The sequence below is a fragment of the Lipophrys pholis genome (assembly GCF_963383615.2).
Source record: "Lipophrys pholis genome assembly, chromosome: 7".
Classification (NCBI taxonomy): Eukaryota; Metazoa; Chordata; class Actinopteri; order Blenniiformes; family Blenniidae; genus Lipophrys; species Lipophrys pholis.
Genome location: NC_137638.1, coordinates 14,551,221 through 14,575,407, shown reverse-complemented (window position 1 = coordinate 14,575,407; position 24,187 = coordinate 14,551,221). Strand labels below are relative to the sequence as shown.

The 24,187-nt window shown below is 41.5% G+C and overlaps 1 protein-coding gene across 3 annotated transcripts in view; it reads right to left on the bottom strand.

The window, feature by feature from the left end:
* Positions 1 to 1,895: 1,895 nt before the first annotated feature.
* Positions 1,896 to 24,187, bottom strand: part of pde4d (phosphodiesterase 4D, cAMP-specific) — a 188,103-nt gene continuing 165,811 nt past the window's right edge. For all 3 annotated transcript variants that reach the window (XM_080467072.1, XM_080467073.1, XM_080467074.1), the window contains 11 exons: positions 23,687 to 23,736; positions 18,030 to 18,142; positions 8,022 to 8,115; positions 7,732 to 7,907; positions 7,493 to 7,591; positions 7,218 to 7,382; positions 6,920 to 7,019; positions 4,331 to 4,485; positions 4,104 to 4,226; positions 3,804 to 3,986; positions 1,896 to 2,579 (listed from right to left, as the gene is read on the bottom strand). In XM_080467072.1, coding sequence (XP_080323198.1) covers positions 2,028 to 2,579; positions 3,804 to 3,986; positions 4,104 to 4,226; positions 4,331 to 4,485; positions 6,920 to 7,019; positions 7,218 to 7,382; positions 7,493 to 7,591; positions 7,732 to 7,907; positions 8,022 to 8,115; positions 18,030 to 18,142; positions 23,687 to 23,736 — 1,810 coding nt within the window. In that variant the 3' untranslated portion in view covers positions 1,896 to 2,027. The remainder of the gene's footprint in view (positions 2,580 to 3,803; positions 3,987 to 4,103; positions 4,227 to 4,330; positions 4,486 to 6,919; positions 7,020 to 7,217; positions 7,383 to 7,492; positions 7,592 to 7,731; positions 7,908 to 8,021; positions 8,116 to 18,029; positions 18,143 to 23,686; positions 23,737 to 24,187) is intronic.

Here is a 24,187-nt window from a genome sequence, read left to right as displayed (position 1 = left end):
GTTTGTAAACAGCGATAAAACCAGGAAATTGTATTACAGGTACAGGATGAAAAAAAAATTAAAAATAAAAATAAAAAATCTAACTTGGCACAAAATAAGAGATTAAATTAAAAGTGTTAAAATGACACAAAATTAAAAAAAGCACTCTTAAAAAAAGCAGTGTGTAGAATTTCAAGTGGTTTTTTTTAAATGTTTTGTTTTGTATTTATATGTACATGTGGGGGGGAAAAAAAGTATAAGTGAATATTGTAAACGGGTGAGCTGTACTGTGGTTTATGCTACAGTGAAATATTTACTGTACCACTTTGATATTGCGAAAAAGGGGAGACTTAAATAGAAAAATATGGCAATAAATAATAGCGGCGAGTTTGAAGTGGGAAACTAAAGTGAAGAAAGTTGGCTGAGGTGTGTGACGATGGTGTGTGGAGCTTCTGTGGGCGTGAGCCAGAGAGTTTTTGGCGAGTTCAAACGTGTGAAAAGCATAATAAGCGGTGGTACATGAACGTATCAGTGCATTAGAGTATCTACGTCAGAGTCTCATCTGATGACTATGCAACAGAGCTGATTGTCTTGTCGAAAACTAAGACTGGATTTGATGCTGTGACTGCAAGTTTTAACATTATTCTGGTGAGACAACACGAGAAAAGAGAAGGCTGAAGACGAGCGGGTTAAGCAGGTGTTGCGGTGAGAAGTTCATCAAAGTAACAGGCAAGACCCCAAAAAAAAAAAAATAATAATAAAAAATAAAAGAAAATAAAAGCTTTTAAAATATTGGTATAAAATCACTCTTGCAATTTTTTTAAACACTATTACTATATACTTGGAGCACTAATCAAGCTTCTAAAAAAGGTGCTTCTTGTATCAACTACAAAGCATTGCATTGTCTCAAGATGTGTTCAAAAGAACTGCAGGCAACATTAATAATATAACAATAAAATTTTAAAGGCTTCATTCGAGTAGATTTCAGTGAGAGTGAAGCACTTGGCTTCCTCCTCAGTGAAAACACTCCATCATAAATAATAGTCATGGATGAATTCCAAATTCAAACTCACAGGACAAACCAAATATGAGTTATAGTGGCATGGGAGTCGAAGTATAAATGCTGTTGGAGCAAGTGGAAACCGCTCACGATGCTCCGAATGTAGCCCAGTGCTCAGGATACTACTTCCAAATACTCCCCTCTTCCCCACTGGTTTCTAAAAAGGTTCTCCCATGTTCTCTTCTAACAAAACAAAGCCTAGGATTGCAAAAAGTAAATTCTAGAAAATATCTGTTTCTTACATACAGTACGATACAAAAAATCAAAGAGGTCTAGGACAGCATCATGGCTGTGGTAAAACTCGAGCTTTGTGTCAGTTAGGATTTCAAGGAAGACTTCCACATCAGAAGCGCGTCTCAAAAAGCTCCCAGGTGTGCTGCGCCTTCCCTCTCTGCGCGGCCCCGTCTGTTTTTCGCTTTAATTTTTTCATTGGATCGGCGGCACAATGTGCCTCCTAATTCGTAGCAGGGAGAATATGACCTAAGCGAGGCGGCGATTCCCCTTGAACACGCCGGTGACTGTCTCTGTAAGAGCATGGGCACTTAATAAAAACACAAAAACACCGCCAAACATCTGGCAAGGCTTGAGACAAAAGCAGAACCAGGGGAACGCGGGATCTTATGGGACGGCGCGGGCGGTGAGGCGCTCATCCACGGGTTAAACTTAAAAGTCGTGGGGGGGGGGGGGGGGGGGGGGGGGGGGTGGTGGTCGGCTGTAAAAGCTGAAATAAAGACACACTGCTTCAGTAAGGAGTGGGAATGGAGAGGAGTTTTCCTGAGTGCAAAAAAACTTGAAGTAGTACCGGTGGGTGTGTTTGAACAAAGCGGACAGGGGTGGGCGAGGTGGAGAGCAGCGGACGCTTTGGAACCATAAACATAAAAGTAATTTTAAAAAACAGACAGATTTCACAAAAACCCAGAAAATCTTCTATAAATAATCATCTGTCATTACTAAGAAGAACAGTTCATCAGAGGCGGTCCATGAACTGCTATGTGTCGGAGGATTTCTCCTTTTCTACCTCTTCCTCCTCCTGCTCCACCTCCTCTGCCTCTTCCTCCTCTGCTACCTCTTCCTCGACAACACACGGTTGTTTGAAGGGCGTCTCCCCCTCCTCGACTGCATCCTCCTCCTCCTCCTCCTCTTCATCCTCCCCCACCTGTTCGTCCAAAGGGACCTCTGTTGATTCAGAGTCCTGTGTACAAAGTGTTTTGGAATCAGTACAGCTGTTTTCCTCCTCCTCTTCCTCATCCTCATCCTCATCCTCCTCCTCCTCCTCCTCCTCGGGTTGGCTGCCGCTGTCTTTCTCAGTGTCCGACTCCCCGTCCTCCTCCAAGGTGAGCTCGAACTGGAACTTGTCCCCTCCTGGGGGCCGAGTGCCGTCCTCGGGCTCGTCCAATGCGGGGGAGGGGCTTTGGGGGATGGTGCTTTGGTACCATTCTCTGTTGTCTTCCAGCGTGTCCAGGATGTCCTGTGCATCCGGGTGGACCAGGTCGGCCCATGTCTCCCACAGAGGGTGGACGATATAGTCTATGAAGCCAACCTGCAGGCCACAGGACGGGATGACAAGGAGCTCAGTGTTTGTGTGCACAACATGCAAGTTCTCACAGTGAACACACGTGTAAAAACTGGTGAAGACAAAAGAACTGATTCAACTGAACTCAGTGGATAAATGTTTATTTTTTGGGGGAAATGTCCTGGATATGTGGTAAGTCCATCATAGAAACACAGCAACACATATATATATATATATATATATATATATATATATATATATATATATATATATATATATATATAATTTGATTATTTATTATTATGTTTTTGTTTGTGTCTTTCAAACCAATAATGGCCATGGTTTTTCTAATCAATATCTTTACATAGGTTGAAATGTTTTAAGTTTTATGCAATGGGTGTGGAAACAACGTCTCAAAAATATCATCAGTGAAAATTTGTTTCAAAGCCTCAATAACACCTACTTCTTCCTGTTAAAAAGTGCTCTCCAGCCTCCTGAGCATCATCCTGTTACTTCCAGCTTCTCTGATATACTTTTGGCTTCTTGAGTCTTCCTAATGGGTTATTGTTTTACAGCCCATTAATTCTACAACCTTGATTTAATGAATTGCGAGTTTATTTCTGTGTTTTGGTCTTTTAATCCAGGCTTGAGCGAAATTAAAAAAGCAGAGCCAAATGAACAATTTCAACAAATGTTTATTCTTATACTGCATATCTTAGTTTGCGTTTGTTTTATACTGCCAGACAAGGTTATAAAGCCTTTTCTAGTTCTGAAATGATGATCATAAATTTGATTTTATTGTAATAAAAATGTCTATTGAACCATTTGTTGCTTTTAAAATGTGATGATGACAATCACCTCTCTATGTGTGATTGCTTTTGTCATTCAGAGAAATTAAGTCTTGATTTTAGGAAGGGACACAATAGTGCAGAAAAAGAAATTTAGAACACAAAGGTATTTTTGTTCATTTTTAGCGAGTAAAAGTGACAAATTTCCAATACATGATAAATATATTAGACCGTGTTAAAAACAGCTTGAGATGTATTTTCGGCTGCACTTTAAATGGCCTTCAATGTTTCAATATGATCTTCTCCCGGTATTTATGTTATGTTGGCTTTTAAAATATACATTTATATTCATTGTTGTTTTGACTGATTTCTCATTTTATGTCAAAGGACTTCCGGCTGAACTTTTGTGTACGAGGCCTGCTATGGAATTCAATCATCATCATGTCTGTATTTTGTCGTTTACCTGGCTCTTTTCTACTGAGGCATTGTGTTTGTCACACATGGGGCTGATCTCCATGCCCCTCTCCCTCTCTCGGTCTCCCTGGCTGAAGAACTCCTCCATGATGCGGTCCGTCCACTGTCGGTACAGCTGCAGGGGTTTGGTGGGGTTGCTCAGGTCTGCACAGTGCACCATGTTCTGGAGAACCTGCACGACACCAGCACAGTGTAAAAAAAAATCAACAACTCAGTAAACCCACAGCAACCAGACAGCATATATTTCCTACGACAGAGGGTGCGGGAGAACATGGCATAATAGTTTTACCTGTATCCGGTCGGAGTAGTTGTCCAGCAGCAAGACACCAGAGCTGGTCACCTTCTTGGTTTCCACCATCGTTTTCAGATCAGCCAATAGATTCATGTGCTTGGACATATCTGTTGCTAGCACCTGGGAGACATAGAAGAATTCCGTTACAGTAGGATGTATTGTATAAAAGCAATTCCACTCAAACTTTAGAAAGGGAGACTCCATTTTTTTTGTTTTCCACTTACAATGTCAATGACCATCTTTCGCAGTGATTGTCTTTGTTTTTTGGTCAAGTTTTGGAAGATGTCACAGTTCTCCTCCTGCAGGAGCTTGAAACCGACTGCGAGGTGGTGGTTCTCCAACACTGATGAGTCATTGTACATTAGCGCCAGCTCCGAATCTGCAGGAAAGTCAGGTGGAAGATTTTACTTTAGTTTTGTTCCAACATTCCTTTTTCTTTTTTTTTTTTTAAACAAATGCAATCTGAATACTAACCTTGAAAACAAACATTTAGCACTTTCTTTCTGTTATGTAACAATATCAAATAATTATATGGTACTGACCATGAAAGAGCGAGTAAAATTAAATAAAAATAAACTATATCACAGACACACAGCATCAAGCCCAGACTGTGTGTTGTATACCGGAATATATTCATCTTAACTTTAGGATTTAGTCCTTCTTGAGGTGGAGTAAAGGTTCGTTCATCCTGGTTGATCTTTTTTTCCTCTCTGTGAATTAATTTGGCTTAAATGTCATTTTTTTCATCATAGTCTGATGATGTGGTTGATGACAAAATGCTTTGATATATAAATAGTATTTAATCCCTCCAATTTTTGTTGGGCAGAGTTTTGTGTAGAAGTATGCATAAGACTGTAATAAATAAAAAAAAAGTTTAGTGAAACTAGTTGAAACAAATAGCCATAAACGAGAGTTTTAAAATGTCTTGCTCTGTCTAACGCGATGCACATGCAACACATTAAGACAGATTAAGAAGGTATGCCTAAGGACTAATCTATTGGATTGAATGTGTGCTGCTCAGCGCGTGTCACACACGCCCGGCTTCAGAAAAGCCCCGGCTTGATTTCCCGCCGAGAGATCCCGCACTCTGGGTCACCTAAAAGGTCCTCCGGCTGTAGTTAGATTTTCCATTAAGATGCATTAGTCTTGGCTACAGTGGAACAGAGCAGCAGCGAGAAGAAAGGGGATCCGGCTCCGTCGCTCTGAGAGAAGATCAGCGTGGTGGCTCCAAACTGAGATGACTCACGCGGCCTTTACAGCAGGGATTCCCCATTTGGGCTCGTAGGAAGCAGAAGCACGACACATGTTGTGTGTTAGGTGAATGGAGGTCGCACTATTGCCGTCTGCCCCGGTGAAGAATTATCCAACACTCTGAGGCACATTTTCACTGGTCTGCACAAAGTGCTACCCAGTGGAGAGAGATTTTTACCTTCAAACCAGCAAATGTAGGTGATATTTGTAGCTCCTGCAGCCGCGAGGCAGTGAGTCAGTTAAAGCGCTTTAGTCTCTTGCTCCAAGGATCCAGTTATTAACACCAAACCATGAACCCTGGAAGTGAAGTTAAAAGCTTCATATCACCCTCTACCCCGGGTGCTGTTTAGTCATGCAGACATCTTTTTGTGTGTTTGTATCTCATTATTTCTGCCTCAGTTTTTAACAACGGCGTGTTCAGGAATACAGAAACGAGACAATAGAAAAAATGAAGAGAGAAAACCAAACCTGAAAAGGGGGCTTGCTCCATATTAAATATTTCAAAACACTTCAATCATTGTTTTTGCACTGTTTTTTCTTCTTGTTGCACTTTTTCTTTTTATCTTATTTGTTCTACTGTGTTGCACCAACATCATCAAAACAAATTCCTTGTATTGTGTAAATTATACTCAAACAATAAATCTGATTCTAATTATCCTCATGGTTTGACACTGATAAAAGATATTAAATGACCCAAGATGCACTTATCTTAATTACAAAAGACTTTTGCATCAAAGCATCAACGTTTGCTGATAATTGTCAGGAATCTCAATGAACCCAAATTAAATTGTTGCCTTTAAATTGACAGACGTGTAAATTTGATCACTTCCTCTGTCCATTTGCTTTTACAGAATTTGACTCACTGTCTGCTTTTAAAAATGGCATGAGAACCAAACTCAGTAAGATTAATAACTATAAAGATGTAGGATGGAGGCGATAGTTATTATCATTTATCACGCTGATTGTGATTCAAATGTGAATTAACGGTTAGTTATTTTTGGGGGGAATTTGATAGCGGGAGTAGATTTCTCATCTAAATGACAACCACTTCCCTATGTAGTGTGGTCAACAACATCTTTGATTCGAGAAGGATGTTTTCCCACTGACGACCGAACGATGTTGTGTTACACAGACACTGAAACGCAGAGGCCAATATCGATCACCTCTTTGAACTCCTCAGACTTTGAGTCACATGCGACGCCTCCACACGTGACTGTGGAAAACATGGTGGTGAAGATGTACGTGGCTACGATACGTTTGAATCCATTGTCTCTCCGATTGTGCTGCCAATATGTATCTGAGATTAATTCACACAAGAAAACGGCGAGCGTGTGCGTGTGTGTGTGTGTGTGTGTGTGTGTGTGTGTGTGTGTGTGTGTGTGTGTGTGTGTGTGTGTGTGTGTGTGTGTGTGTGTGTGTGTGTGTGTGTGTGTGTGTGTGTGTGTGTGAGTACGTGAAGACGAGGGTACAGCGCGCATGTTCCCACCTGGGTTTCAGACTGTGACAGTGTGTTTGTGAGGCGCTGACATAACTGTGAACATCGCGTTTGTTTTTAGACTCACTGGTGTTGATGAGGAACTGGTTTGAAACTCCGGGATGGTCCACGTCGTGAATTGCACTGGCGAAGATGGCAGCGAGGATCTCGAGGTCCGTGAACACGGCCTGGAACAAAGAGGAAGGCGCAGGTGAACGGAAGTGGAGGGCACTGATGAGAGAGAATCAGCCAGCTGGATAAAAATAACCTTTGAAGTCACAGCAAATTGATTGGACTCTGAGCGAGAGTTTGAAGTTGAGTGTGGACTGTATAAATGTCTGAGGCCCCGTGTGTTTGTTTGCTCCCCGAACGGTTCTGTGAATCACCTCAAGGGCGGGGGTGGATAGCAGCACGTGAGTAGACTGGGTGACGTCAGCAGCATGGATGTTGTTATGGTAGGCCACATCGCCATGATAATGGTCTTCTAAGGTCATCAGGTATGTTATAAAGGTGTCGAGTGGAATTTTAAACGTTTTTAGCAAGTCCCTCTCCTGCAAAAAGAGAAGTGACAAAAAAAAAAAAAAAAAAAGGTTGGTAGTCAAGAAAATCAGGAGGTTTTGGTAAATGAATTCGTGTCAAGAAATAAAGTGGGAGTCTTTACCTGAAATATTGTGTACATCATGACTGTCAGTGGCCGATTCCCAGAAAATTCGGAGATTTTAAAAACATTAAGGCCCCATTTATTCACATGCTCCAACTCCTGCAACAAAATAAAACCACATACTTGAAGACACAATATGCACTTTGCTTGAATTTCATCAATGCCGAATCATTTCTACCAAAGTATTTATGTGACCGAGGGACATGTGGAAATTGTTTGTCTTGGACACCCAAACGCACCTTAGCAAGCTCGTCCTCCGTCTCAGTCTTGACCCCGAATCGGGGGATATTAGAGTTTGTGAGGCTCGAGGAGTGTTGCAGCTTTTTCACGCCGCTGATCTGAGACATGGGCTTGTTCTTCTTCTCCTTCTCTTTCTGCGTCTGAGGGGACGGCATCTCCACTTCGTGTTGCTTGTCTGGAGAGACGCGATAAAAAACAGAAAGGCACAGTAAACACCGGGATGCTTGCCGTTTACGTCCGCGTGGAGATGGTTTGTGTCAACCCTCGCAGAGTGGGCGCCGTCACTCACCCAGGAAGGTGCTGGAGATGAACTCAGACACCTGGTTCCCAGAGCGGCTCATCTCAGACAGGTGAGTCAGCTCCCGGTTCAACATCCTTTTGAACTGAAGAATGAGAAGAAGCACACAGGCAATGAGCATAAGTGTTTGTACGTCTGATCCTCAAAGGTCATTGAAACAATTCAAAAGGAAACTTTTTAAAATGTTATTTACTAAAATTAAGAGTTTGTCATGTTAACAGCATGTGTAACGTTTCAAAAATATGTTTATTTGTGTAAACAGAGTGGAGGTGGTTTCTTAACGTGAAAGGAATGTATGGACGGTGTCTTCATAGTGCCATCTATTTCTGCATATTTGATGAGATCACAAATTTCCCTAAAATTTTATTTCCCAATGAAAATAATTGAGGTCAATGGAGAAAGGGAAGACTGATTTATGATGCACTGCAGACTTCAACCAGCTGATTTATGAAATCATAGAAGTTGCTCCCATGAATGTCACTTTTTCTCAAGTAGCACACACACACACACACACACACACACACACACACACACACACACACACACACACACACACACACACACACACACGCGCACACGATCACAGGGCTGTGCCGCAACAGATTTAGGTAATCAATGACCCACTTACCCCATTTTTAACCTATTTTCTGTCACTTTTTTCTCCCCCTGTCACCCTGCCTGTCTGTCTCCCTCGCCCTCGGTCCATTTTCTGATTTGCTCTTCACTCGTACGTGTCTAATTGAAGTGGCAGACCCAAATGCAGCTTTCGCCTTTGATTCCAAGACCCAATTTATTGATGTGGTGGAGAACACTTGAAATCAGGGATTCTCCAGAAAGGCTGCAAAACAATTTAGTCTTAAAACAGCGAGGACACTACAAAGAAAAATAACCTCAAGCAAAGTCGCCACACAAAGTGTTCGTCTTGAGTTTTTGGGTCCAAAGTCATTATTATTTTGTCGGTTTATATCGATTCCCGAAAAAGAAAATCATTGCAACACTGAAAATTGCTCACATGGAGCAATGGTGAGCGCTCTCGCCTCACGGCAAGAAAGGTTGTGGGTTGAAATACAGCCAAGGACCGTCGGGCTCCACCTGAACGCTGCTCGATGTGGCTGCCTAACAATGGGTCTATTCTGTGAAATGATTTCCCCAGGGTGATTAATAAAGTACGATTCTTCTTCTACTTCTCTTCACAGGGGTGTCTTTTTTAATGTATTTTTTTAATTAAAAATTTAATTTTTTCAAATGGAGCCCTGGAAGGCAGAGCCATCCGTGGATTCTTTTTGTGTGACAAACAGGTCGGGTAGAGCTGTTTTTTCAAACACCCCAATCAACACAATAACATTCAGGTGGTAAAAATGAAGATATTTACAGGATCCATTGCATTGGGGGAAAAAAAAAAAAAGCCTCATGATGTCAAAAAATTGCGCTCAATTCCTCTACCACGGGATTGCTGACCTAAATAAAATCTATATTCCACTTAAGTGGAGCTATCGTGGCTTTAAAAACATGAAACAACATTTTTTCATGTTTTTACATGTTTAGTGACAATATTTTAACGTTTAAATCAAAATCCAACTGAAAAGTAATTTTTAGAACTCTACATTTTCTGTACTTTAGAGCGAGCCATCAGTTGAACCTTAGTTCAAGCGCCGTCCGCTCTTCCCATCACAGGCAGATCAAAACAGAGCACAACCCAGAAATGTCACACCTTTAAGGCACCGTTCCATGGCCGACATATTGAGGAGCTATATATAGGCCAGGCTTTCTATTTCTATTCATACATCATCCCCATACATGTTTATCTAAAGAATCCAGGATAATCCCAACCAAAAAAACTAAGTATTTGGAGAAGAATTTAGGGTCATTGCATTTAAGTATAACATAATCAATAAGCATGAACCAGCCAGAGATTGCAGCTTACCTTTATATATCCCCAGGATACAGAAAGTAAATAATTTGCTTCCGGCATTTTGACAAAATCAACAAAATAGATGGAGGAAGAGAAACGTCGAGGTTTGTAGCCCAGAATACAGTTCAGTCGATTAAAGCACTCGTCAGCCAGTAAAACTGAAGCAATCCTTAGTTCTCGCCAGTAAAAGACCTTTAACCTGAGGAGCCTTCAGTGATCGCTTCAAAGTAAATCAGCTGGACAGAGTCCTTAAGTGAAGTGACATGTTTCTGTCCGGCGAGCGTCCACAGTGCCGAGCCGATGCCCCAGAAAGCAGCCAAGAGAAGCAGAATCTGACGGAGAAGCAGTGGGAACGAGGCGCCCCAAAGATCCACTGAGAGCATATTGTAAGCGCACACACAAACACGCAAACAGTCCAGAGACAGGGGACACACTGCTGAGGCTGTGAATAATTGATGATGATGCTGATGCTTGCTATGTGCCAAAGCCCCAGGACAGCAAAAAATGGTCTATCAACAGCTCCCAAACAGGGCTGGCTGCCTGACTGCCTGCCTTCTTCTTCTTCTGTGACACAAGCTCCCATGTGAAGAGCACAGGCTGCTTCCCTCACAGTGTCACGCAGCAGCAGCAAATCAGAGCTCAGACACGGAAGAAGTGCGAGTCTGTCTCCACCTCTGATTGGATGGGATGGGAACAGGCTCAAGACCACCTGCTGTGTGATTGGCTAGAATGGAAGTCAGTGGAAAAATCTAAGCCTTCCTTTTCCTTTAATTCATGCAGTGCAGAGGGATGTGTGTGTGTGTGTGTGTGTGTGTGCATGTACATGTCTGTATACAATACAGAGTACAAGTGTGTGGGTGTGCATGACACACACTCGGTACGTGTGCGTGTCACCTTCTCACCTTCTGTACAACATATTCAACAAGCACAGGTTACCTCATCCAGGGTGATACAGTAGTGAAAAACTGAGGTCACCTTCTACCCCGGTATTCATGGGAGGTGAGTCACAGTAACATCACCGATGAACTGATGTAAATAGATTTAAAAAAACAACAAAAAACAAACAAACAACAAAAAAACCCACATTAATCCCACAAAAAGAATGAGCGTCACAATTAGCTGAAGTGGGCTCAGCAGGATGGAAAATGAAAGCGTGGCGTCCACACAGACTGCTGCGTGTCTCACTGAGCTCAATAGGTTGTCACTTTAGTTGAAAGAGAAGGATCGCATTTTTACTGAAAGAGGGGTTTCAATTTTTCCATCAATAGCAGTACTAAAGCTCATCTAATAAGCACATGAATACAAGTATTATTTTGATGAGCATATTTCATGAAATCATTCTGATGGCCAATACTTTGATAGGATTTGATTATCTCAGATATTCCATCAGGTACAACACATATGAGCTCATCCATGAAAAGAAATAATGAAGAATTGTCAAGACAAATAATTGACAATTAAACTGTTCAAATAAATAAATAAAAAATCATTTTGGATGTCATAAGACACATTAGATACCAACCTAAAATCTCAGATGGGTATGAGAGACATGATATTTCACTCTATTAAAACACTGCAGAGAACCAGGACCAGCAGGATTAACGATACGGGGCACGTGAAAAATAGTAAACATGATTACAAGTACAGGAACTTTTACAATATTTAAGAGAAACCTGCCTACTACCAACAAATTTCCGAATCTAATTGGTTTCCATTGATATATCACACAAATCACAGGTTCCTCAGCAAATCAAATCTGACCGAGTTGTGGTATAAAGTTCTTATTTAAATATATGTGAGATTTATGAGATGCTTTGGTATTAATGCATCACATATTATAGTCATGATGATTACTGATTGCCTGGCTCAAACTTAGCCATGCAGTGGACCACAGGCCTGTTTAAGACTAACTCTCTTCTGATGGACTGGATGGTCATGATATATACAACAGAGAATTAAAAAAATAAAAGAATCTGTATGCATGGAAACGTTATCTAAATGCATAACACAATGACATAAACAAAAATGGTACGCCTTCTGTGCTGAAATCTACAAGGTTTAATGTACTGATGATAAAACGTATTGATATTATAATATTACATTAAGAAAGCACAGGTACAAATACAAATCGGAAAAATATACAAAATATACTGCGATGAGACCTGAAGTAACACATAAAAGATTCTACCTCTAGACGTGAGTGCAACGTAATTCTGTCCATATCAGGCAATTACTTTCAATAACCATGACTGAAGAAATGCATCCTTCTCTGCAGGAATACACATGAGACAAGGTGATATCATGTCACAACAACTCCTGATGAGAAAACAAAGTCTACAGACAATCACGAGAGGATGGACGCAAATATATCTGGTCTGGATAGGTTTTTATTTGTAAACTGAAACCAACAATATAATTGTCAATGCAGACTTTTATGTTTACAAATCTGTGCCTGAGTGTTTCAAAGGAGCGCACGGTGCTCCTGTCTGTGGTGGTTCAGGGGCCGCATGGATTGAAAAGGGACCAACCCTGTCTCTGCTTACTTTACACCCCAACTCAGCAGCCGGCCCGGCGCTGAGAGTAATTTACAGCTACACTGGAGCAGATGTGACCAGCAGCTAACTGAGATCTAGTGACTTTGATTGACTAGGAGCCAAGCAGGCTGGCACAGGCCTCACACACACACACACACACACACACACACACACACACACACACACACACACACACACACACACACACACACACACACACACACACACACACACACACACACACACACACACACACACACACACACAGGTTATTCCCAGTTGGAGCATATGCACAAATATAACACCCACGGACTGCCCTTCTAACCCCAAATTCTCTCTCTCTCTCTCTCTCTCTCTCTCTCTCTCTCTCTCTCTCTCTCTCTCTCTCTCTCTCTCTCTCTCTCTCTCTCTCTCTTCTCTCTCTCTCTCTCTCTCTCTCTCTCTCTCTCTCTCGCTCTCTCTCTCTCTCTCTCTCTCTCTCTCTCTCTCTCTCTCTCTCTCTCTCTCTCTGACACACACACAAAGTGATAGCTTAGTCGAAAGGTGCGAAAGCAAACTATCGGGTAAAAATTAGAAAGTGTCACACCAAGCCAAGCTGTGACTTGTGTAATTTGTTTCTCGGTCGAGTAACCAAAAATATCGCCTCCCTGCTGTATATAGCCCACAACACCTCCAGATCTCTGTTGCCTTTGTTTCTTTTCTCACACATTTATCCTGGCTGCAGGACGCCCCCCCCCCCCCCCCCTGCAGAGCGCAGGGAGAGAGCAGAGCGCTGCTCATCGCAGCTCCAGTTTTCAATGAATGTACGGCCAGCTGTGAGAAACAATGTCCCTGTTCATTCATGAACTACAGACAAGAACATCCATTCGTAGAGAAAAAGCAAACAAAGAAAAAGAAATAAACAGAAACCAGAGAAATCCTGTCATTATTGGATTCAGGACTTGCTAAATATCTCCCCTCAATCACAGACAGGATTCAACCAACTCCGTACCAACAAAAACAAACAGTAATAGTAACAAGTGAAAGACATTAAAAGTTGAAGTTATTGTGTAAAAATTTTTTTAAATAAAGGCAGTTTGACATAAGACTGACCATTGATGGGATATGGTAGCGCGTGGCATTCAAATCAAAGAAATTTGTTTTCTGAATTAGCAATATTGCTTTTAGGCACAAAAATTGGTTCCGTTTCTATTAATTAGGAAAATGCAGTTTGTTTGTTTATTAAACGTTTTGATGGCATTTTCACACCTTTTTTTTTCTCTGCATTATGGAAAGCAGCTAACTCTGTACTGTGCACATGCCTGCTGCTCTGGTAAAGAATTATTTTGAAGAATATAGGGCCAAGGCGAGGGGTGGGCGATTTTTTGGTAATAAAATCATGATCACAGTGCCTTTTTACATGGATTTTTGAGATTAATTTGCAAGTTTCTGAACAGTGCGACCAAACCATTCCTGATGTAAAACATAGCCCCAACAGAAAAAAATAAAAGACAATTTAGGCCAAATAACCTTTCTGAACATATTTGAATTTATATAATCTGTGCAATTTTGCAAATGTGCAAATGACGTAAACATCCTAAAATGTAAATAACAACAATCTGATCAAGTGCACTCTTGCACCATGAAAACTAAACTGTGCCTGGCTTTTGAACATGAACATGAAAAGTAACATAAGAATCACGAGTCAAAATATAAAATAATTCAAATAATACTCAGGACTTATTTCAAATGAGGGAAAACAATAATTAACTGGTATAAACTAAGGCAATTCTGAAAATCAGTCATTGGATTTAAGTAGCAAAACACTAAATAACTTATAGAAAAGAGTCAAATAAAAAGGTAAACAAAAGCAACTGAGGTTATTTCATTTCAATACATTATCTACTTTGAACATGCTCAAATTGAAATTTCAAAATCAACAGTGTACACGAATAAACCAAAGATATTTAACCAATCAGACAGTGATGAAGTAACAGTAGTAAAATCATTCTGCATGTCCAAACAGGAGTGAGAAGTATGACTTATTAAATTCCACCCCTTCTCCATAAATAAATAATATATGTTAGTACCATAATATTCGGGCTAATTATCTATTGAAAAGGCATAAATATATATTTTTAAATGATAATTATATATATATCATTTGTAATGTATATAATCATGTACAATCATGATTATGGAATGATATTATTTGAAATATAACAAATAAACAGATAAATGTGTTCTATTACAATAGCCTATATACACTTCTGTACATTCTAGACACGTGTACTGTATACACATACAGTACCCACATGTAGAAACATCTGCTCACACAACTGAGTTGCCATTGACGTCTTCCTCGGCTGTTTTCTCTGAAAGTGCAACGATTTAAACAATTAAACTCCAATGTCTCGAACCTGACTATTAAAAATCCAACAGCTTTAAAACACATTACTGCTTAGACATCTGACACAGAGTTTTTCTCTCCCACTGAAAAGGAGGCGTATTATGAGAGAGTACGTCTGCACGGCAGCCATAGGTAAATCACGGTTGTTTGTGTTTTGTCGTCTGGGGAAAAGCCAAACCGTTTCCACACGATGGATGAGGGGATTCTTTTCAGGACCGACTCCCCTGTGAAACTTCTGATGCTTCAGTATAGAACTGCAGCATGTAGAATGTGTTCTACAGACAATTCTATGATCTCTCTACTTTGTCAGATTATCAACACATTCTAATCTTTCGTGATCAAGTATCGCACACCCCTAGCCAATGCCGGTCAGCTATCCAGGGCAGAATTGTCTAAACTTTTTCTTTGAAATCTTGCAGAGTACCTTTAAGGCTGCAGACAGATTTGCTGAAACATTACAGAGAATTCAAACACAGAATTGTATGTTCAGCATTCTCAGTGATGACGGTCTAAAATGACTGCTCGCCTTTATGCGGGTAATCACAGCAAGTCTCTGAAACGTACACCACAGACTTGGCCTTCCTGCTGCAACAGGGATTTGAAATGCCCCCAATACTAAAGGTCAGGACTCTACCCAGTGAGGCAGACATTGTCAAATGTGTGCATGTTGAAGAAAACTATAAAAAAAATACAATCTCAGAGCAGGAAAAACCTTAGGCTCCACATACTGGACATATTGGACTCTGAGGTACTAATCACTGATGTAATGCATCAAGTGTCTCTTCTGATGTGAATGAAATATGCTTCCAGTTCATAGAGTAAACTCAAAAGCCTTTTTTACAAGCCTCCCTCTTTTACAGTCATATCAAGTTGAAAAGATTTATAAGACTCATGTAGACACAACAAGCATTGAAAAGTATGGTCAACTATTAAAACCAGACACACATTCAGCAGGCTCACATGCAGTAACCAGTTACTTTTTAATGAAAGCATTCTGCCATTAGAATGGCCCTCAAGAGTAGCTTGTTCCATATAACATCTAAAATGTCACCTGCCATCTGCAGCATGTCTGAGTAAGGAATTCAACGTGTACATCTTTAAAAACAATCGGGGAAGGCAGAAAAGACAAACGAACTGGGGGAAAAGAAAAAAAAAGTATTGATGACAGATGTCCTGGATGACTCATGGAGGCATACAGCTCAGTTACAGCTCTGCTAAATATGTGATCTCACCACAAAACACTCGAGGAACCTGAAGGGTCTCCTGCCTTCTCGAGAAAGTCTCCCGTGAAACCCAAAATAGGCCCGAGCAACTCATTCTGACGTCTCAAATCCTTTCTTTGACAAAGTTACCTCATAAGAAATACTCACACCTTGATCAAGCCTGAGCAGCACATGCTGTTCCCACAGTAGAGGCAGAGGCAGACCAGCTGCTGAGCACAGACACACCGACACCCACACAAACGGTGCAAATGTAACTGGGGGAGAACCCAAAACTAGACGAGCAGCCACTATGAAAAAAAGAGAGGGCTCTATTAATCTCTAAGAGTGCTTAAAATGTTTAAAATGAAAAAAATAATAAAAAAAGCGAGGGAAAAAGCGCGACCCTGGACATGGCTTTGAGGGGGAAGCAGGTATGTCGATGCCAACAGCTGCCACTGATAAAGGACACGCCTAAACTAAGGGTCTCAGTTTAATGCCACTAAACTTCACAGTCAACAGAACTAATGTGCACACTTAGACACAATTTAACTAATACTTAAAATACATTCCCTTTTATACTTTTTCATCTTAAATATAAGTTCAGATCTCTTGTCATTGATTATGTGGGGATAATGTTGAACGTTAATAAATCAGAATCTGTAGGCAATAATGTATTACCTGTGCTGTGTGTATTGCTGGAGTGAGATAGCAGTGTGGTTGGGCCTGTGGCTGTTGCCATGACAACCACAGATAGCTGTGCTGGCGAGCCACGGTGAGGCAGAGCGTCTTACTAAATCTTTTTACTTAACATGAGCCTGAAACACTGGGTCACATGTGTGATCGCAGGTACCATCAGAGGTGAAACCTAACCCTGTGTTGTAATTCCTTTGTCTGTCTGTCCTCTCGGTCTACTCCCTCCCCCCACTCCCCCCTCTCGTGACATCACTGTGTGACATCACCAGAGCTGATCAGCATTCAGAGCAGCACACTATCCTCCCGCCACACACACACACACACACACACACACACACACACACACACACACACACACACACACACACACACACACACACACACACACACACACACACACACACACACACACACACACACACACACACACACACACACACACACACACACACACACACACACACACACACAAAGGATGGCGACTGAGCATGCTCATACCAAACTCCCTGCCCGAATGACGATGCTATCACTAACACACACACACATATATAACACAAGCCGTCCACTGTGGTGTCTAAATGCTGAAAAGGGCACATCGTCAAACTCACAAAGGACAACTCCGTAACGACAGTTGGACCTCTTAAGATTCAAGCGTTTGCTACTACAGGTTGACAAACACCCAAACGAACTAACAGAGAACCAGAGCAGGGCCACATACAAAGGAAGTGACGCTCAGTAAACAACTTACAATTAATCAAATCAGCAACCTTTATTGTACTGGTCATGTTTTATGAGGTCATGCTGAACATCAGCTTGGTATACAATGACAAATACACAACAAGTCAGTGCTGCTGAATGGACATATGTATAATACTGTCATCTGTGTGTGTGTGTGTGTGTATTATTGAAAAGTGCAGCCAGGATTTAATGAGATTCTCTTATCTCCAATTTGCAATATTCTCTTTAATGTTCCACAAACAGATTATTAACCTGTAGAAATGTCTGTATCTAAAAACATTTATATAGCCCTCCCCCCCTACACGGTGCATACCATCAGAGCTGCAATATATTATATGTCATACTGAAACACAACTTTAAGAGCATACCTTTACAAGCCACAAAAACATCAGAGTGCATTCTGGGTAGCAACTTCATGTTACAAATGAATAAAAACAGACTGTACATTGTGTCAGTGCATTCAAAATCAAAACAGCAGATGCTGCCAGGAGACAAGCTTCTATGAAATATAAACTTTTGAGATATCCTCACCTTGTTGGAGGCCATCTCGCTGACGGAGTGTCTTGTCTGCAGCGTCTCCAGCTGGTCCAGGCACCAGTCCAGCTCCTCCAGGGTCTCAGTGGCCAGTTTCTGGTAGGCCTCCTCTGCAGGGGCAAGACAGGAGGGCAGGGGGTCAGTAAGAGCCCGCTTCAGAGGGCTAGTGGACGGTCCAGGCCCGGGGTCTCCCACCCCACAAACGGCTAAGCTGGGATACCCCGAGAAGACACATAGGTGACTCTTCATACTGGACAGGTGAGCCAGCTGAGAGGGCCTGGGAGGAGGGCCTTTCTGTCCTGTGTCCTGACCCACGGATGAGCAATGGTAGGTCAGCTGTCACCAAGCTCACCGAGACCCGGTGGAGAAAAACAAACGTCCAAGCAGGTCCAACAGTTTCAATCCTTGATTCTTCCTTTCAAAGAAATAAACCAATTTACAATCCCTGGGAGAGGGAGTGTAAATGACAGATGGTAATCAGCCACCCTCAGTCAACTCTGTGTCCAGATGTTTGTAAGAGAACTACAGCACTGACCATAGAGGTAACCCACCGTGCAGAGGAAGCAGCAGCCCCATGCACAGCGCACTCAGTGATCAGTGTATATAGAGTTTACACTCTCATTCATAAGTAAAGTATAATTCCAGTCATGTAGCAGGATGAACAACAGTCTGCTTAGCAGGCCCATGTCTGCCGGAGGAGGGAAGAAGGGAAGACAGGGTCTGAGAGGAGGAAGGATCCAGGCAGATGCTCAGAACCACTGACAATCCATGTCAATACTGTCCAGCACGGAGCCAACGTGAGACTGTTCCCAGCAATTTGACATGGTTAAAAAACACAAGTCCATCACTCTCCCTCACACACAGACACACACACACAGACATGCATACACACGCACGCTCACACCAGACGAAAAGCTAACCATAACACATCATGAATATGTCTCCTCAGCCACTCTGCCAATAGAAAACATCCATGGTGTCCGGGAAGCAGGGGGGTCTGATCCGGAGCTGTGTGTGCTGGACGGTGTTTCCTATAGATGCTGTGTGTATAGGGGGTGGGCTGCTGTTGCTTCAGCGTCCCTGGTAGCCAAACGTGCTGCTCTCCCCAAGCTGTACCTAAAGCCTGAGAGGACTGCAATGTGGATGGGGAAGGGAGGTGAACAAAACATGGAGCGGAGTAATGGAGGAGCGGGCGAGCCAGGAGCTGGGAGCTCCCTGTGCTCTTGCCTGCATGCATGCTCATATGTGTCCAGCATACAAACACACCAAAAACAAGAGGGGCAAACAAATAGATGGCTCACACAGTATGGTAAAAGAGGCGGAGGCCTCGGCAATCGCAAGCGTCGCGGCCGTGGTTTTCTTTTAATCTGAAACTGAAGACATGCCTTTCTAAAGTCAGCTGATGTTAAACAGAAAATGTCACCTTGTCAGAAGCCAACTAATATTGATGCCTTAAGTAATTTGGGAAGGCACAGGCTTTTAATGCTATGTGATCTGAGTATGGGAGTCACTTCAGGTGGAATTCAATTACAAAGGACCAAATTTAGTTACCCGATATCAGGGTAGCTTTACGTCACATTCAGCATTGAGATAAAAAGATCGTTCCATTTGAGAAACTTTATTTTAAAACTGCATAATTTTATAGATCTCAGTTGTAGATTAATAACTCAGAATTTTTTTTTATTACATGAGAACAATTCAATCGGTTTTGTTCTGTGTTATACAGTAATTTCAAAGCATGCAGTGTTTTGTTTCCATGCACGCGCCTGGTGTACAAACATGATTGCTGAGTATCTCAAAGCCTCTTCTGTCACCTCACATTTCCAACAATATTCTTCTACCCTGCTGCATTGTCTCTGACAAACCCCCCCCCCCCCCTTCCATTAGTCCCCTTCCTCTCCCACAGTCTTCCTTTCCTTCACTGATCATCCTTCGTCCTGCCTCTTTTGTCTCTCCCTCTCTTTTCTTTTCCAGTCTCCCTCCCTGGTGTGGTGTCAGTGGCTGGGGTGCTACTCTTTCTGACAGCAACTGCACTGACGTCAATGACATTCTTCTCATGCTTAGTGCGACATCAGACACCGGCGCTCGGAGAGGCCACTCTGCTGCACAGACGCAGGGCTGCAGCCAAACTGTGTACCGGAACACCAGAGAGGAAGAGGAGGAGCAGGAGGAGGAGCAGGAGGAGGAGCAGGAAGGGGAGAAACTGAGAAATGGGCAGAAAGGGAGAAGAGGGGGGAAATGTACTCTGATTGAAAAAATAATAATAATAAAAAAATATATATATCAAATATTTTATTATTGTGCATCGTCCTCAGCCTTTCAATGTAAAATAGTTGATAGCTTTAATTAGTAACACTTTTTGAATGTAATTGAAAATAAGGTTTAAATTTCTGTTGTCTCTTGACGACAAGCATTCTATGTGAATGTTTTGTTTCTCTAATCATTGATGATTTAATAATTATTTTCTTAAAGGAGTCACTGACTGGTCTACTCACATATCCAGTCTCATTTAAATTGTTTAGATTTATATGGAGAGAAAAAAAAGATCAAATACAGTGCTTGTTCCGACCCTTTTTCATACTGCAACTGCCTCTTGCAAGAGTACATGAGAGATTGTGATTGGCACGGATGTCAGGCCGCAGGAACGGTCATACCAAAAATAAAAAATAAAAAACAATCATGGAGCCATCTACAAACGTCCATGCCGCAGAGCACCCCAGAGATTTAAAAATAGATGCAGAGGTCATTTGTAAATCACATGGTGTTCAAAGTTTATACCAGTCCCGTTAGCGGCTGAATTTAACAGAGGCGGGTTTATGATATTAGCCTCCTGTGCTGACGACATGCACATGATAACTTCCCACATCTCAAGGTGACGTCTCCAGTTTGCTTAGGCATACTAAACAAATCATACTTTATTAATCCCCTTGGAGAAAATTCCTTTTTCCGCATTTGCCCATCTCATATTAAGGAAACATGGGGCAGGGAACCCGACGGGGTGAAGGGTCTTGATAAGGGACCAACAGTGGCGACCTGGCAGTGGGATTTGAACCATTAAACTTGAGATCCTAAGTCCTTTTCACTAGACTCTCTGTCATCACTGCTCTTGTATATTGATTTATATATTTATTTAAACTAATCATACTTTATTAAATCCTATGGCTAAAAGCGGTGGGCTGCCAGTACGACGCCCAGGGAGCAGGTGAATCAGGCGGCGGTGCTCAGGGGTCCATGGTGGGAATCGAACCAGCCCCCACACCCCCAACTCTCACCCCACGTTTGTCTCAAGATATTTTTGTTATTGGCTGTTAAGATCCGTAGGCAATCAAGATTAGCATTCATCTCAAATTAGATTAATCTCGAGTTCGACGCTTTAAATTTTTGTGCACAGGCTTTAACACTTTCACTTAACTAGTTTTGTACAAAAACAATCTGTACAATTTGATTCCCTCTATTAAACTTACAATAATTTATATTGAAAAAAGTGCATTTTATTCGAATCCCCCCCCCCCCCCCCCAAAGTTGGAAAATGTAAAAGAAAAAAAAAAAAAAGCGTCTCCACTGCAATAATGTGTGAAAAAGAAAGAGCAAATTATAAGTACCAGGGCTAAACAAAGGTGAAGTGGTCAGCAGTCTTGCCTCACAGTGAAAATATTCCTGGTTAAACTCCATAATCTCATTGTGTGTACATAGGTACTCTGGTTTCTTTCCACTGTCCAAAAATATGCATTTGAGGTTAATTGATTAGTCAAAATTGCTCATTGGCATAAACATTGAAGATTGTCTGCAGGCAGACAATCTTATAGAAGGACAAAGCTCGATTTTAGTTCATACTTTGTCCCACTAACTGCGACAAGCAGAGAGCGAGAGCGAAGAGACATAAATGCATTCCCACTATTATTGACTGAGTTAATATTTATTATGGTCCCATTATTGTCTGTTTCTGCCACACGACTTGTTGCAGCCTTGGTAAAGTCTTCGCATCGCAAGTATCCGTAAATACTCTCAAATAATCATACTCATGACTCACAGACGTCGCCAGTTTATAGTCGGGCCCATAATGGCTGTGCACCAGTATGATTGTGTTCTAAATATAGCACAATGTCACTGGGCCTCATATATAAGCAGGTTATGTATCGAGATAGGAATTCTAACAACTGTATGTATAGCTCTCCCACTGGAATAAAAAAGTGTTTCTTCACATTCCGACTACTTTTAATATATATTTTCCCAATAATAACCTAATAAATACAATCCATTCAAATCTTGACTTTGTATCTGGGTATATGTGTGATTTCGTCATGACGACACACCTATTTTTATTATTAGTTTGTCAAACAAGTCATGGTGATTTTTTTTTCATGATTTATTAATGTTGGAGGTAATATGGTATCTCTTCTGTAAACACCAGCAAGGTTACAGCCATTGATACTGCCAAAAAGCTAAGTGGTTGTCAAGGGCATTTGTATTATACCCATCAAGAACTGTCTGCACGACGTGCTTCTCAAGACAAAAATACTGACAAGTAGGCCAGACATACTGTCTTGATGTTGCAGAACAGTATACTATCCAAACTGATATGCAGATGCAATAAGTATCTAACTGACCTAATACAACATGACATTTATGGTTTATCGTCAAAAGATAAAAAAAACTCAGCGATCAAACATTTACAATACTGCAAGAAAAGATAATTGACCTGTCAGTATTGTTACTCCAAAAATATGGATTCTAAGGTGATAAAGCTATATTTTTTAAAAACCTGTACGTAACATCTGCTCGTGTGAACCATGACGAACGAGATCTCTCAGGGGAGATTTCTGTCTATGAATCAAGCGTATGCAATGCATTAAGCCGAGATCGACAAAACAATTGCAGAAGACAACGCTTATCAGACATCGTTCATGTCTGAAGCACATTTATAGACTTCCCAACAGGACAGGAAGATGTTGTGAGGGATGATGACCAGAGGTTATGAACATGCAGTGATTTATATGCTACAAAAAGAGCACTGCTTGATTCCTATGACGAAGTACGGTGTAGGCAGCATCAAGAGTTGTGGCTACTTGTGTTGGAATGGAAATGCCATGCAGCTGAAGCACAGTGGAAATTGATTGGTTCACGGAAAATTAACAGTAAACATTAAGTTGAATCTACTTCAGTGTAGCTCTAAACAAACAGAGAAAAACAACCCGTTGGACTGATGCTGTCAGAGTAGAGACCTCAGTCTAACAGAGACGTTGTGGCATGAGCTCAGAGAGCTGTTTACAACAAACAACAACAGTAGGGCTGAGCTGATGCAGCCCAATGAGGAACCATGCTGCAAAAGCTTCTCATGAACTTCGTGCAGGTCAATTATCAGCAAAATATGTCATTCATATTAGCATTCTGACATATATAGGTATCACGCTCTTGTTCGTCGGCTCACTGCTCAGCACATTTGTGGTTGTCAGCTTCTCATCATGAGCATCAAGCACGGGGTGTCATGTGCAATGCACAATAAACCATCGATCAAAATTTTACATCTTTTTACAAGAAGTTGGCAAACTGTCACCTCTAATGTTTTGCCATATGAAAACATCCCCACATTGTTCCAAATCACACACCAAATGACACAAATACAAACTCAGTAAAGTCTCCCGCTCCTTACATACCTGTGAAAGTGGTCTTGGTAATAGGTGGTGGGTTGCACATGGGTGATCTCCTGTCGTGGGGAAAGCAAACACACAATAAGACATTTTCTCTGATAAATAGTGCAATCTGTAGTTTACACTATGTCTACATCTACCCTGGCTTTGCTCATTTGTTAGCTGGGATCGGCTCCTGCACAACATGATCCTGAACTGGATAAAGTGATATCGAGGATGAATGGATAACTGACTCATGGAACAGTTAAACTGCATACAAATCTATCATTCTGATAAGATTGAAGTTTTCGAAAAGAAATGTATCCAAACAGTCACAGAGCCTTGTAAGTTCCAGGACACTGTTGTTGTAGTACTCAATAAGAGCAGCAGAGGGCAAGATGAGCCAGCTCATGACTGACCACTGGACACAGTGCTTTGCGGTACAGCTTGTGAATGACATGAAATTACTGCCACTCTGTTAGCAGAATTAGCTGACTGTTATCCAGGGTCATATGCTGGAACACTACC